Raw genomic sequence first — 16,437 nt, forward strand, 5'->3', positions numbered from 1 at the left:
AGAAAGAGTCACCGAATCCCAGGCAGCTAGAAGGTGGTATGACTTACATTTTCTCAATTCCTGGCTATGCTAAGTAGCTCGATGAAACTGCGTTTTAATATTCCATGCTAAAAGTACTACAAATCTTTGCCTCAGTTTTAAGCATTGAGACCATCTACAATGGATCTCCATCTGGACAATAAACAAATCTCTGTTGTATAAGGCCATGAATTTTTTAAGATTTTTCTGTAGTATCAACCAGTGCCTTTGACTCTTTGTTATACAACCCCAAAGAGCTGTTCTGAAGCATTTCAGAGACATTTTTTTCACAGAATCATTGAAACATCCATTTATTAATAAGTGGTGCAATCTTTATTGATTTTGAGATAGAACATAAAAAAATCAGGTAAGAATTGTTTGCATAATATATATGGAAATCAACCTATTAAAGTTGTCAAATATTGGACAGAGCCAGAATATAAATTACACATACAGTTTAAAAATTACAGGAAACCATATTATAAAGAGCACTAAAGGGCACTTGTGGAATAGTTGTGTTCCCGCCAGAATGTGGAGAGCCTACTCATAGCACGGAGACAAATCCAGGGAGCAAGGCACCAGAATTCTATGCCGTAAAAAGGGGTGAAATAAAATCAACCTAAAATGAAATACAGTGATTCATGTCATTGCAAACCTCAATGTGTTCTCCCACAGTAGGTGTTTTCCATCACTGCTACATCAGGAATAGGGGGGCGGGTCAAATAGTCACAGCCCATCTTAGGCAAGAGAGAGATTCTTTTTTCTTTTAAAAACAGAAAGGACTGGAAAACTGATAATGTGCATCCATCCTCAATTAGCTTTTCAGAACCTGGCACAGGTTCTCTCTGTAACAGCTTGGGTCTGTGATTTGACTGAAGGGCTATCCAAATCCTCTATTTAGCCCTCGGGGAGGGCTAGAGGGTGGATCTGATCTCCCATTCCGTGGAAATGGATTCCGAAGGGTAAAGAATGGCCTAGTTAGGAGATCCATTTGGTGTCCATGCAGATTCTTGTTCTCTTAATGTTGAAAGATGGAGTAATAATTGATTTGCACTTTTGGCCTCTCAGAGAACATTTTTTTAAAGGACTGTTTGTGTCTGCAAAATTTCAAAGCCCCGAAATAAAGATACAGTCTAGAGACAGAAGATGAGGGTCAGCTGAGCCCGGGATACTTTTGAACTTGTTCAGGTAAATACAGTGACAGAGGATCTGTGGGGACAGAGAACAAAGGGTGTTTGTGGGAATATCTGTGGCCACCAAACTCTAAGGGCTAATGGACTCCAATGTGATCTGTGTGAATAATTTATGTGGCATCACTTTCTGCCTCCGACAGCTGGATAGTGAAAACATTCAAAGGACTTGCTGAATAGCCAAAGGGAGCCGCTGACAGTCATTCTTCTACTCTTGAGGGCATGGGTGGGTCTGCAATCCTTTCATTAAAAAGCTGACTGTGCAGAGGAAAAGTCTTCTTAGGGACCACAGGGTCTGGCTGGGGAGCATTGCTATTGCCCTGCGAGACTTGGGGTAGGGCCAGGGGGCAGGAAAAGCTTTTGAGATCCATGGTTTTGTGTAAAATCTCAGTTCTTTAACTCTTGCACTATGTGACATCTAGGCAGCTGATTTCTTTCCACTTTGATTTCTGTGCAGCCAATAACAGCCCTTGAGTGGGCTTACACTAAGGATGCAGCATTCAGGCATCTGCATGCAACTCCTAAGGAGAGTTGGGGTGGGGAGCTCTTCTACCCCAGACTTTAGTTTTGTGGGCAGAGTTGGAGAATGGAGCATTGGAATTAAACTTTCTCTCATTTTCATAAATCTTGTTTCCAATTGTAGTTTGGTATAATCCAAAGCACTAGGCTGGGTTTGGCTAATTTTAAGCCACTCTCTGGTTACATAGATCTCTTAATTTTTAATATGTCAAAAGATTACTATTCCTTCCCGGCACTTATTTCAATCTTAAAGGAGTACCATTGGGGGAGGTGGGAGGCGGGAGGCACTCAAGCAGAACGACAATCTTTAAAATAATCCAGTAAACCAAAGCCATACCATAGTGTGTCACTTTTCTCTTTGAATCTTTCAGAAGTTTTTGGATCAGTTTAAACCAGGATCACTAAGAAATCCTATCTTACCAATGGGTTTAATTTTGGGGGAGCACTGTCAAATTCTGGCAAATATAAGCACAGCCCAAGTGGAAACTCTAGAGATCTGCATGTAAGTCACAAGAGAACAGTTTTTTCCCCCAAAAGTATTACCACATTTACACAGACATGATATGTTTTAAGAAGGACAGATTCAATGTAACTTTTAGTAGAGGACCAGAGAGTATGTGTCTATGAAATGGTAAGCATGAGGATCCCCTAAGGTCAAGTGAGAAGAACCAGGCATGCTCAGATAAAGCCCAGATATTCCAGTACACAAAGTCAACTTTGGTAGAACTGGAAGTTTGTGGCAAGTCAGATTCCCAAAGAAATCATATCCTACTTAAATTAAACCTATGGAGAAGTCTCATTCCGTGGGCCTATATCTGAGGATGCAACTCAAGGTGTGAGTGGAGCTGAATGAGTCCAGGGATGAACCAAACAGGTGAACCTGTCCACTCTTGGCAGCATAAGAAGAGACAAAACAGGAATAGTCAGAAGGGCGGAGACTAATCGTGCTTATGGTTAAAAGGTTATTCTTCGGTCTTTCCCTAGGGTGTGCTCATCAGCAGGAGGTTTCTCTGAGCCCTTTGAAGATAAAACATTCAGAAGGACATCTTTATGACATAGGAGCATCAGTCCTATTCTAGATATACAGTGAAGTCTCAAGAAAACATTTCTGGCCCAGCTGTTTCTCAAGAGAGTCAGAAAATTTACCTTCTATGCTCGCCAGAAATACTCCCCTCTCTCTAAAATCTGGACCATGAGTCAGGGCACCCAAGACTAAGGACCACTCTGCAATTTGATCTTTATTTTAATCACCATGAGACTTGGTTAGAGCCCCTGTTGTTTGAGCATTTATGTCCTGCCCTAAAAAGTATGGGTGATCACTGTCTTCCTCTGAGCATTTTAGAATATGTGAAATTACGTCTCCTCAAATATATTGAACTGTGATTGATTCTAGAGAGATACTGACGTTAAGGCTGCTGAAGGCTAAAACCATATCTACAAGGAAGAATTTGAACAAGTTTTGACCTTCTTCTTGAAGATGTCCCATTCATGGCAAGGGTGCTCCGTGGTAGTCATCATGCCACAGTTGGCTTTCCTTTCATATTTAATTAGTTCTTTTTGTCTACATCCCCTGTATGTCATGTTTTAGAGAACACTGCTACATCTGGCACTCTTTCTCCAATACAACTTTGACCAGCTAGCAACTGGGAACCACATTCTTAATGCTCCTTCCAGTATTCCTTGCACATTTTGATGGAAAAAATAAGCATGTTCAGTTGCAGACAGGTACATGTTTAAAGAACAACTAAAAATATCCTAGCTTTATCATGCAATAATTAGGATTATATCTTCACCAGCTTTTTTTTCCTAAAAAAATATTTTCTGGTGTAAACTTAGAGTCCATAGATAATATCACTAACTGATGTAATGGAGTCTATACATACTATAAAAACAGATACAAATAATTATTAACAGTTTTGGTATAAACCAGTCACTGCACTAAGGACTTTTTACATAGTTGATTGTCTCACTTAAAATTTAAAATAGACTGCAATAGTTAGTTTTGAGTGATTCGAAATGCAATTTTTTTTACAAGTCATCTCTATACCATTTCGTTTTTTCAACACTAGCGTCACACCATGGTTTCCAAACCTATGAAAGCTACATAGGTACTCTGACACATAAGATTTCTATAGCTGGGCACCACTGAGCTGCGACCTGCTGCCCTGTTTAGGGTAAAGATGGGTCAGTTTCGAGCCATGTAAAAGCAGTATGTCATTTTGAATATTTTTGGATACAGAAAGCATGTGTAGGTTAAAGTTCATGGTGGAAATAGCATGCTTTTGAGGACAAGTGAAGACAAATTTGTAAGCCAAAAACACCTCTGTGGTCCTAGATTCCTCGGGGGGGGGGGCTATACTCATGATAACCAAAGAATATCTATTCTATGAGGCATCATCTGGGCTAGCAGTGGAGTATGGGAAGCAGGATCTATCTGGCAGTCTTGTCAGAAGTATAGTTGACTTTTGAGAATGTTTCTTCTCTTTCCTCCACACTCTGATCTTCAGGATCCCATGGGCAGAGTGAATTCCTTTTCTTTTCAAATAGATGTTGTACCATGGCCTGTGCTAGGCCCTTTTTGGTCAATATGGGGAAACAGATGCCCGAGCTACTTGTCTTGTCTCCACTGTGGCAGGGCATAGAGAAGAAAGCTGTTTTCTATAGCAACGTGGAGCCCAAGTGCTTGCATTGCTTATTGGATGTTATGAAGTCCAGAGTGACAAACGCAAACGCAAAGTCCCCATTCAGTGCTCTGAGTGCAGGAGTATTCATATCGGTATAATACAGTTGTCCGCAGCCACTAAATCAGGTAGGAAGTCTAAAATTACCATCAACAGTTGAGGCCACAAGCTTTCTTACAGCAGAGACTATCTTCCTGGTTTTTGAATGTTTGTTGCATAATTCTTGGTATTCCGTGATATCTAGAAAATCTTGCTAAATGAATATTTCTTTGTTACACTCTCAGAGTAGCATAAAATTATGAGAATAATTTTGGCAAACTGTGAGTAGATTCTGCTATGCATTGTTTTCTATAGCTGTTTACTCTTGAGATACAATGTCTAGGAATGGCTTTGAACAGAAAAGTATAGGATGCCTAAGTGTTGGTTAATAAATTTGGTTTTACCTATACACTTTGGTGTTTTCTGTTTATTTCTTCATAAAAATAAGATTTTACAACATTAGTATCATATCTAGTAAGGCTGAATTCTAAGTTTTTACAAACAGTTATTTAAAAGGTCTTTCTCAATTCAGTGGGTTTTTTCCCCCTCCTTTCTACAATTTTATTTTTCTTAAGTTTTTAGAATCCACTTGTATGGAAATATTTAAACATTAAAAACGTAACAATTTCATTTTTCTTCAGCCTGATAGTTATTTAGCATTTTAAAATTTATTCTTTTCTTTCATTTTTTCTCTAAAATATGTCTGCCATATGTGTGTGTGTGTGTGTGTGTGTGTTTGTGTGTGTGTGTGTGTGTGTGTGTGTACATGCACACTGTGTTGTGCAATGCTAAGGATCAAAGCCCAAATTTAATGTATGGTAGACAAGCACTCTACCACTGGGTTATACTTTCATCTCCATTTTCTAGAATTTTAAATTTTAAAATTTTAATATATTTTAAAACATGGCAGCCAAATACATATAATGTGTTCTCAGGTTTACTTGAGAAACCCATTCCTGGGTTTTATGATGGAATTAATTTTTCAGTATTTCTGGGTTTCTGTTAAAACTGTTATGACATCCTAGGCAAGGTGTAGAGTTACCGGTGTGCTTTCTGATATAGATCATCCTGGATTACTCTGCTTGAGATTCTTTCATCTTACAAAGATCTTTATAGAACACAAAATGACATTTCAACAGAGGACCAGTATGCCAGCCATGATGGCCATGAAGTGTACTGACAGGTTCAGATGAGTACTTTTGGTTTGTTGGTCTACACTATTTTTTAAATGATATTGCAAGAGAAGGACTCCAGATTATCTTATTATCTTTCTTCTGTTTGTTTTCTTAGATGGAAACAAGCAGCTCTTAGGACCCTTAGTATTCTTTTTTTTTTTGTCAAATATGTATTTGGCTGATACAGACAACTGACTAGACCTATATTAGCTTGGTATCCAATACAAAACTAATTCCTGCCACTCTGATTTTTGAATCTCCAGGAAGACTACTCACTTAGAGCTTGCTTGAAAAATAATGCAAGTTCCAGTTCAAAGAATTCTTGGCCAAGATTCCCATTTGAACTCTTGAAGCAATGCATCCTAATGTAACATACCAACTCTAGGAGGTTGTGAGAGAATGTTAATGTTAGGGAAAAACCATGTGGCACAGTTTATTCTTTATCATTTTTGTCTCTGATAACTCATGCATGTAAGAAAAAAGAATACCATATGTTAGATGCTAGGCAGGACAGCTATTTCTGGTGAAAAAAAATTATAGGAAGATCATACTCAAGAGCCAAATCCCTAGGAAGAGGTGCAAGTTTTAGATTATAGCAACAATGGCACCACTGAAGTCATATTGAAAGAACTAAGGGAGGAGGTCCACAGTCTTTGTCTTTCAGATTGCCAGAAAAAAGATCAATTGAAAACTATAAGAAAAGCTTTTCTTCCAATGTGTGTGAGTGTATTAATATATTGCCTGCCTTGGACTTAAAGGTCACTAACTGCACATACATCCATTGTGATACTGTCCATGAAGGCTATTCCTCTACTAATTCACAGTGCTTGCCATCATTCATGGAGCTGCAGGCTTTGAGTTTAAGTTCCTATCATCAGGGGACAAACTTTCATCACTACTGTATTCTCAGTACTTTATAAAGGACCAATCAGCATGTAGGTTGTAAGAAATCGATCTCTGAGGAGCCTCTCCCCAACACAGCACAGAGTACTAACATTGCAAATTGATGAAAACGTCACCCAGGAGTCTGCTGTGATATTTATGGCTCTTGACAACACAGAAACAGCACTGGTGAGAGTTGTATTCAAACACTTATTTAGGGTATTTCCATCATCATGATGATCACCATGGCAACCATTTAAAACCAGTGTTTAGAGGCATGAAATGACTAAGATACTAATACTCTGGTGTGGCGTTCCACAAAGAGTAGCCAGAGTCTAACCTTTTCCATTGGAGGTTTTCAGCAAGTAGCAATATCTTCCAATAGGCCACGTGGTGGCTTGTGCTTAACATCAATCCTTCTGTAGCAGGGCAGGGATTTCCAGGCTGTAAGTTGTCATCTCAGGAGCTCTTATAGTTTTGTGTGGCTCTAGTATTTTCATTAAGAAAAATCAGGAGGAGTAAAAATGGGTGATTCTGGGAATTCTTCCTATTTGTATATTTATGACTAATTTGCATTCCTCATCCTGGATCCCACTTGTAATGCATCAAATAAGCATGCTTTGCAGTCAAAGCAGACATCTTTCTCCCTTTGAGTAAAGACTGCGGATTGCATCCTATGGATAAAGAGTGCTGGTGTCTTGGCAGAATTCCTGGATCCCAGTATGCAACTAGGATAGTATGAGGGAAGACTGGGGCAAGGAGTGAGTCCTCATGTAGAGGTTTTGAGTCCTTGTTCTCAGCAGGACAGCCAAGTGTCTCAAGGCATGGCATTTGCCTTGTGCCCCAAACTTCTCACTTTGAAATAGAGGACATGGAATGATAATTGCTCTTGGTTCTAATCTCCATTTTGGATTCAAGAACAGGCAAGACAGAAGAATGAGTTGGAATTTCATTTTAAGATACCAAATTTAGCTCCTGCTTAGAAGGTCATCCCACTTCTGGTAAATTTTATTATCTTTGGCTACATAAATTGGGAACTTTTTTTATGTTTGTGGTATGTGTGTAAGATTTCTCTTCACCAGTCCATAACATGTGTGACGTTATATTTTGGATCACCAACATCTTATAGATAAGGAAACTGAGGCACAGTTCTGAACAATGGGGTAGGCCAAATCCCCTTGGGAGCTTTTGAATAATTTTGTCAGCCTTCCTTTAGTGAGATAATTGTTTGAAATCTTGGCTTTGGGGTTTGAATGACTATCTTGTTCCTGCTCTTCTGTTTGCTCAGAGGCTACCCTCATTGTAATGCAGTATGTTTTGATTGAGAAAATTATTTCCTTGTTTTAAAAAACAATAAATTAACTGGAGCATTTTACATAAAGGGGAAGTGAGCCTAGAAATAACTGAAACTATGCTCTCAGTTTATCCGAATCAAAACCCAAACCAGCCAACCAAACAAAATAGCACAGCTCATCAGTAAGTCTCCCTGTACTTGTTCAATCGTGATTAAAAGGAAGAGCAGATAAATGTGTATCTAGAAGAGACTAACAGTGCATTTTATATAGTGTCAAGTCATGCAAACCATGCTGAAAAGGAAGCGACTTTGTTGCAGTGACATGGGGAGGAAGAAGGCTGCGAGAAGCCCCTGCTTGCAGGGGGGCCACTGCGCACATGCATGCGCTTGACACAGCCACTGGAGTCCTCATTGTTAAGCGCTAGGTGTGAGAGTAAGTGAGCTGTACAAAGTCTGACTACAGTACCAGGAGTCAGCCAGTGACCCCTTCTAAGTGGGCTTGTTGGAAGGGGTCCATATGGAATCTGAAATACCATCTCCAGTAGATGACATAGGCATGGATCCACTGGGCGTGAAGGGGTCTGTATCTGTGTCTGTTTCTCCTTCAGCCAGGTACCGCTTTTCCCTCATCCAGCTCGAACCCCCACTGGGGCCAAATACATAATCATCTCTGTCTTGGGAGATGCTGAAGCCACTTGGAGACCGTTCCAGTTCCTCGTGGTTGACGGACATGAGGGACAGTGGTGTGTCACTGTCCCTAGTGATGCTGCGTCTCTGGCGGGGTGAGATGTGGTCCGAATAGGGGCCTTGCAGTTCTGTCTGGGAGTGGTAGCTCACACATGAGTCCAGAAGAGTCAAGATGGGCAGGACTGTGGGCCTCTCTGCATATGTACTTCCCGAGGAGGGAAGGTTGGCCTGAGCCTTTGTAGAACTGGGTCCCCCTCTGGTCAGTTTCACGGGGTCATGTGCAAAAAACCCATAGGGGCCAACTCTGTCGATGGGCACCTGGTGGAAGCTGTAGGGTGGGTCGGGGGGGCCTGATTCTGAGTAGTTACAGATGATGGTTTTCAAGTCAGAATACCTGTTGTCCTCTTTCTTCTCCCCTTCTGCTGGGGAGGAGGCCCCCTTTGTTGGGTAGTACTCGGTGACGTGCACCTGCAGACGCTCCATATGCTGCATGTGCATGTCCACGAGGAAGTCCAGTTTCTTCCCCATGTCGTGAACCTGAAAAATACAAGCACCTGGAATCACTCTTCTCTGGGCATGAGGGTCACAGTCACTGTGCTGATGCTTCTCCGAAGGGTTGTTTCACAAGATTTAGTAATAACAACAACTACAACTGACCCCATGTCTCCTGCTAGAAGGCCCTATATACATATTAACATTCATTTAGAAACACACAGGCAAGGATGTTCCTATAGCCAAAGACTATAAGTCCACAGGAGCTTGTGAATAAGGGTTACAGGCTTTTAATTTCCTCCTTTGGAAGAGATGGTACTATTTCAGTCATTTAAGTACATTTCCTTCTAAGTAAGCATATAGGTTGTTAGTGTCTGTTATTAATGCTTGGTAACATAAGCACTGAAGGGTAGTGTCAGCATTAATAGAATTTTACAAACCTAGAGACCCAATAGGGACCCTCGGGCAATTAAGGAATCTGTTTCTGCTTTGGGTATGCCATTCATAAATGGGAGTACTTGGAGCACAAATGTACAAGTGTGTGTACATCTCTGTGTGACAGAGATGTTCCTTCCCTGAAAATTCACATCTGGGCACCTTTGTGTGTGTTATTCCTTTTCTCTTTTCTGACAGTTGACAGTTCACAAAATCAGGTAAATGAAGAACCTCATTGGATTGATGATGTTGTGAGTCTCATGACATGTCATGGCTAAAGGACATCTGAGGTGTAGTTGTAAGGATTATTTAGGCAGCAACTATGTGACTTTATTTCATGTACTCTATTGACTTAATTTTTACAACCTTACAAGGTAAGCACTATTGTGATTTCTGTTTCATGTGTGACAAAGCAGTGACCAGAGAGATAACATAACCTGTGAAAGGTCACAGGACTAGTGAACACAAGAATTAGGATTATAAATTAAAATTTAAAAATAAGAACACACACGGCATGCACTTGCTGATAAGTGTATATTAGCCCAAAAGCTTGGAATACCCAAGATACAATTTACAGACTATATTATACATATTAGAAGGAAAACAAGAGTGTATATGCTTCAGTCATTTTTAGAAGAGGGAACAAAATACTCACAGGAGGAAATACAGGGAAAAAGAGTAAAGCAGGGACTGAAGAAAAGGCCACCTAGAGACTTCCCCTGCCCCCGGGGATGCATCCCGTATACAATAACCAAACTCAGACACTATTGCTGATGCCAAGAAGTGCTTGCTGACAGGAGCCTGATTTGCATGTCTCTTGAGAGGTTCTGCTAGAGCCTTACTGGTGCAGATGAGGATGCTTTCAGCTAACCATTGGACTGAGCATGGGGACCCCAGTGGAGGAGTTAGGGAAAGGACTGAATGAGCTGAAGGGATTTGCAAACCCATAGGAAGAACAACATCAAACAACCTCCCAGAGTCCCAGAGACTAAACCATCAGTCCAAACCAAAGAGTACACATGGGGGGACACATGGCTCCAGCCGCATATGTAGCAGAGGAAGGCATTGTCTGGCATCAGTAGGAGGAGAAGCCCTTAGTCCTGTGAAGGCTCATTTACCCAGTGTAGGGGAATGCCAGGGTGTTGAGTTGGGAGTAGGTGGGCAGGAGTGGGAGCATCTTCATAGAAGAAGGGAAAGGTAGAGGGAGGTAAAGGAGATAATATTTGAAATGTAAATATGTAAAGTATTCAATAAAAAAGAAAGGAAAAAATAAGAAGCAAGAGACCAGCCACTGACATTTTCTTTCAGTTCCCCTACATGAGTTTCGTTTGGGGTGATGGATAAAAATATCTATCGTGGAGGAATGTCATGGAGAGTCATTTATCTGGTGTACTGCAGAGATGAGCTACATGGGGTGTACTATGTGAACCTCTCTTCGCACCCTGAATGACCCTTACCCATAACTTGGCCCCCCGTGAGGCCTCCTTATGAAGGTTACCCAAAGATTGGGACTAGAGTAGAAGAGAAAGAAACATGAGATGGTGGACAGAGAAGTAACATCTATTATGCACCATGTGTGGACAGCAGTGACCACCTGTTGACAATTGACTGTGCACTAGCTAACATTCTACATAATTCACATGTGTCAGCTCATGTAATCCTTATGGCAATTTTATGATGTATTGAATTCCCTGTATGACAGACAAGCAATTCTGAGGTTCAGAACAGTAAGTAACTTGTGGATGATCATCACTCATCCAGGAAAGCAAAGCTGGAGAATTAAAATTAATTCCCATATTTTATCTTTTTTTCCCATTTTCTAAGTGGTAGGTGATATTTATTATTCTTTATCTCCATATGAAAAAAATGGCACCTGGAAGACAGTTCTATGGAGCTTGAAGAGTGGCTTGGCAGTGAAAACTCGGTGCTGCTCTTGGGGATCACCTGGGTTTGGTTCCCAGCATCCACATGGTAGTTAAAAACTAGATAAGATGGATGAAGCAAAGAAGTGCAGACCGACAGGAGCCGGATGTAGATCGCTCCTGAGAGACACAGCCAGAATACAGCAAATACAGAGGCGAATGCCAGCAGCAAATCACTGAACTGAGAATAGGACCCCCGTTGAAGGAATCAGAGAAAGAACTGGAAGAGCTTGAAGGGGCTTGAGACCCCATATGAACAACAATGCCAAGCAACCAGAGCTTCCAGGGACTAAGCCACTACCCAAAGACTATACATGGACTGACCCTGGGCTCCAACCTCATAGGTAGCAATGAATATCCTAGTAAGAGCACCAGTGGAAGGGGAAGCCCTTAGTCCTGCTAAGACTGAATCCCCAGTGAATGTGATTGTTGGGGGGAGGGCGGTAATGGGGGGAGGGAAACACCCATATAGAAGGGGAGGGGGAGGGTTAGGGGGATGTTGGCCCAGAAACCGGGAAGGGAATAACAATCAAAATGTAAATAAGAAATACCCAAGTTAATAAAGATGAATAAAAAAATAAATTAATTAAAAAACCCATCTATATCTCCAGTACTAGGGATCTCAGCAGGAAATCAGTCATGTATGTGCTGCACAAACATATATGCTGGGAAGACACTCATACATATAAAATAAGAACAAATAAATCTAAAATGAAAAGGAGAAAGGCACGCACACACACACACACACACACACACACACACACACACATTGGTGAGGGAAAGAAGGGCTTACCTGTCTTTCAACTTTTACAAACTTCCCCATCATGCTTTGGTCTTCAGTTTCTGATGTGGCTGCCCTGGCTACATATGGTTCATTCCTAAAGAAAAGTCAAAAGTTCCTAAGATCATTACCTTTGTTTTGACTCTGCAAGGCCATCCCAACTTGGAAGACCATGCACATGGGACCATGTTTTTTCACACACACTGACAAAACCTTAAGAAGGTTCCTTTGGCATGATTAGTCAGGACTACTGATTGCATACTTATCTTCCTACAGGAAGATGAGGAGACACACCGGAAGTTATGGCAAAAGAGGCTTTGCTTTGTGTTTGTGATGTGTACCAAACAGCTAACAATGACTAGAATGTTTATTCATTTAAATTAAATTCCTTTGCCTTTCAGTCTTAGGGCTTTCCTACTGTAGTGTTTGAGCTCCGAATTTCTATGGAGTAGGCATACACGTTTCACATGGTTCATTTTGTTAAGAATGGCAAACACCTGCAGCATCCACAAAACAATGCTAGCATGGTGCTCTAAGAATCAGGGAAGGGCTGCACTTTCTCCATGTGCAATTATTAACTGCCTAAATTCTAGTTCATTCCAATATTCTTATATTATGTGAAGATGAGATATTTCAGGGAAACTTGATGTTGCTAAAACCCATTCGTGTTTTTTTTTTCTTGATAGCTGGTTTCTCCCTCTCATAAGTCATTGCCTCTGCTAAGTTACTTCTTTGTGTGAACCATTTTCAACTAAAATTTCAAAAATTAGTGGCCTCATGCTACATTGAGCCCACCAGTGCTTTATTTGTCCTGCATAGGTAAATTCAGTTTGATATTTAATTAAAATTTTAATTAACATGGGAAAATTAGAGTTTTGAGTGCCCCTTTACCTTTTTCCTGGGTGAAGTTTTGCTTGTGTTACAAATCTACAAAAGACAGCTCTGCAATTTCTTATGCTTACAGACCTCTGTCAAACTCCCGGACTCTCTTATGAGTTTTGTGACTTCGGGAGTTAATATCTCTTAGTGTCACTTATCTTATTCAGGTGTGGTAAAATACCTACCATGGAGGTAGAGAATTGCATGTGAGAGTTCACAGGAAATGGTCTATATAACGCTATTTTATATTATTTATTAATTTGCATCTGGGGTTCGTCTCAAACTCAAGATCTTTCCTGTTCCATTTCTCAAATGCTGGAATTATAAGAATATACTACCACACTGTACTCTTAAAAAGTTTAAAGCAGCTCCCATACCATCTCATAAATGAGGAAGTTGTTAGTTGAATGTAGTTTTGCATTCCTGCAGTCCCATTAGTCTGGAGGTTGAAGAAGAAGGAGTGCCATGGGTTTAAGACCAGCCTGTGCTACATAGTTTAAGGCTAGACTAGACTAGGTAGTGAGACATTGTCTCAAAAACAAATATCAAAACAACACAAAACCACCAAAGTAATTAACCAATTAATTAAAATAAAATAAATAAAAAATGTATCAGAATGGAATTCTCTAAAATATATTTACTTTCTATAGAAATTACATTATATGAAAACAGGTTGTTAATATTAGCTATAGCAGAACATAGTAACAGTCATTCCCACTAGAAGGGTCCCATTATTCTTCACTGCATTCCAAGCCTAGGGCTGAAGAGTAGACGGCCTCTTTTACCACCCCTATGCTCTTGTTTCTAAGATGAACAGTTCCTTGCTTACTTCTCTTGCCTTAAAGATGATTTGGAACAAAGAGGCACAGATGCAAACAGTGGACCTTAAAAAGGACAATATTTGTTCAAAAATTTAAAATATTTTTTGGGCTAAGGAGAATTGTCTGAGTTCCAGTGCTGTTAGAGTTGCTGGCATCTGAATGCCTTCTCTCACTTTTTCTTGGAAGGGGTGTCAGTCAAGCCCCAGGCTACGGTGGAGGAGGAAGCAAATGAGCTGACCAAGAACACATTAGGTCTACTAGCATTAAATATGTTCTCTGTTTCAATAAGAACTCATGAGTCTCCTCTTGCTTTATAGCCAGGAAACTGATTATTTTCTACTTGAAAAACCACAGAAATAAGTATCATTTACATATCCTTGAAATAGAAACATGAGGTCACTTGCACAAAATGTTTTCAAATGGCCACAGCCTCAACCTGCCTTCCAAGTCTCCATTCATTTTCTTTGGAAGAGGGTTAATTTCACCTACATAAAGTACCAAAGCTGAGATCTGGGTGTGGATATACTGCATAGGCCTTGTCCTAACAGTGCATTATTCCACAAACACAAGCCCCACCTTGGAGACTGCTGGGATGGGTAGGTAAATGCTGACCCTTTCTGAGACTTCTTATGTTTTGGAGTGGATGGAGGTCCAGGGGTGAAAATCATATCTATTCTGAAAGAAGAAGAAGGAAATAAAAGGCAAGGGAGAGATTAGATTAAACAAAGCTTTCTCGTTGTGAGAAAAAAATCCTTACATTTCTTAATTCAAATGTGGCTCTGGACTATGTAAGTACATCGGTGGGGGAGGGATTCAGAGGATGAGCAAAAGAGAATATGGAGAGAAACTGCCGTGCCAAGATATTGCTATCTTCTTCAGTCTGAGGGAGTGAGAACATTTTCTCATCTCTAGGGTAACAGAGGGAGACAATCTACAGAGCTGGGGTAAGGGTTATGCCTTAGTTCTTCCAGCAAATGTCACATGCATATTACAAGTCTCTCTCATCTTCGACCTTTTTTGTCCATCTCCAAACTACCTGATTAAAGAAGATCTATTCAAGTTCTATTTTTAGTTTTATAGAACCCTGATATTCTGCACAGAAAGATGGTTCAACTCTAGCTCCAGCACCCTGCTTCCATTGCTGTACAAAACCCCAGCTCAGTAGAAGGATGCTGTGGGAAAGGGGAAGAGGTAGTGGGGTGTGACTCAGGATGACCGCTAAGATGTATCCAGGGAATAATCTTAGGTCATGTTTTTCTCTGGGAACCTAGCTTCATTTCCAACAGACACTCACAGCATCTTTCAAAGTTAGGCCTCTTTTCTGCCTGGCCCACTGAAGTATGCAATTTATCATCTTGGCAGGCAACCTCCAAGTACAATCCCCAGAAACACTTTTTCTTGATAACTATCAAAAATCATGACAGTGTAACAGTCTATCCTGTAAACATTAAAACTGCCTGATAGTTTTGGAGTCTGGCCTATTGTTGGGAGCATGCTATCTTCCTCTATTTCTCAGACAGCCATACTTGCATAGATGAGAGCATGGAAGGATTAAAAAATTGTTTGTACATAATACATTTGTTCGGCAGCCATTGAACCCTGACTTGCTATTTACCACTATGTGTGGGACAACTAGAAGTCATGAATAAATATACTTGCAAGATAATACTGTCACCAAAGGCTTCATTGGTGCAGTGCTCCTACTAAGTCAGGAAGATACTCCATTGGATAAGGAGGCAGATGGCCATATGAATTTTGAATTGTGTCAGTTTCTCTTCAGGTCCCTCAAACGAGGGAATTACATCAATCATGCCATGTGTATTTCGGAGCAAATGCCTGTCCATTTTTTGTGCTAATACCATATACATATAGCACATTGCTTCATGTGATTGCCAGATCCAAGCAGAGTTCTTGAGATCATACATGACATATTTATTATGTTTTCAATTTCTTGATTGAGCAATTTGGAGTTAGTCATCTGGCCTCACAACTTTCGTTTCTCCATCAGAATTAGAGTACTTGTGATAAATACCTTACAGGATCCTCATGGACAAGATGCATATATATAAAGTACAGGAGATCAATAAAAGTGGTGGTATCTAAAAATAATCTCGTTACATGGTGTCAATTTACCTTGTTATTTCCACTGCTACAAATAACACTTAAATAATTCTTAAATTCTTAAGAAAATAAATTCTTAATGTATGGTTGAAATTTTACACTTAGAAAAATATCAGCTGAGCTGTTAAATGATCAGTTTTATAGTTATCCAAAGCACCATAGGTAGGAACCTGTTGAATATATCCGTGTCTTCTTTTCTTTATCAGGCCAATCAGCAAGCTGATGTTGGCCATGGAAATATACCAGAACTTCTCTGGAGCTTTGAAAAATTGTACTAAATAGTAACAGTTGTCTTCTTTGGAATGAACAGAAGCCTTGTCACTATGGTCCCATTACTCTCTACTCCATGCCAAGGCCGAGTCTGAAGAGTAAAGCTTGCTGGCCATATATTCACAGTGCTAGATGGGCCCTCCTGTTTGTGAAATTTCTCTGCTGCATTTTGGATCACTTCTGAATGCCTGTTTCTTGAAATACTACAGCCATATGACTTGGATTCCAGAG

General features: G+C 40.3%; 1 protein-coding gene across 3 annotated transcripts in view; it reads right to left on the minus strand.

Annotated features, from left to right (window-relative positions):
- Positions 1 to 328: 328 nt before the first annotated feature.
- Positions 329 to 16,437, minus strand: part of Kcnq3 (potassium voltage-gated channel subfamily Q member 3) — a 300,648-nt gene continuing 284,539 nt past the window's right edge. For 2 of the 3 annotated variants that reach the window (XM_063263128.1, XM_063263127.1), the window contains 3 exons: positions 14,392 to 14,490; positions 12,128 to 12,212; positions 329 to 9,022 (listed from right to left, as the gene is read on the minus strand). In XM_063263128.1, the coding sequence (XP_063119198.1) occupies positions 8,288 to 9,022; positions 12,128 to 12,212; positions 14,392 to 14,490 (919 nt within the window). In that variant the 3' untranslated portion in view covers positions 329 to 8,287. The remainder of the gene's footprint in view (positions 9,023 to 12,127; positions 12,213 to 14,391; positions 14,491 to 16,437) is intronic. The other variant, NM_031597.5, reaches the window with a different exon arrangement.

The sequence above is a fragment of the Rattus norvegicus genome, chromosome 7, assembly GCF_036323735.1.
Source record: "Rattus norvegicus strain BN/NHsdMcwi chromosome 7, GRCr8, whole genome shotgun sequence".
NCBI lineage: Eukaryota > Metazoa > Chordata > Mammalia > Rodentia > Muridae > Rattus > Rattus norvegicus.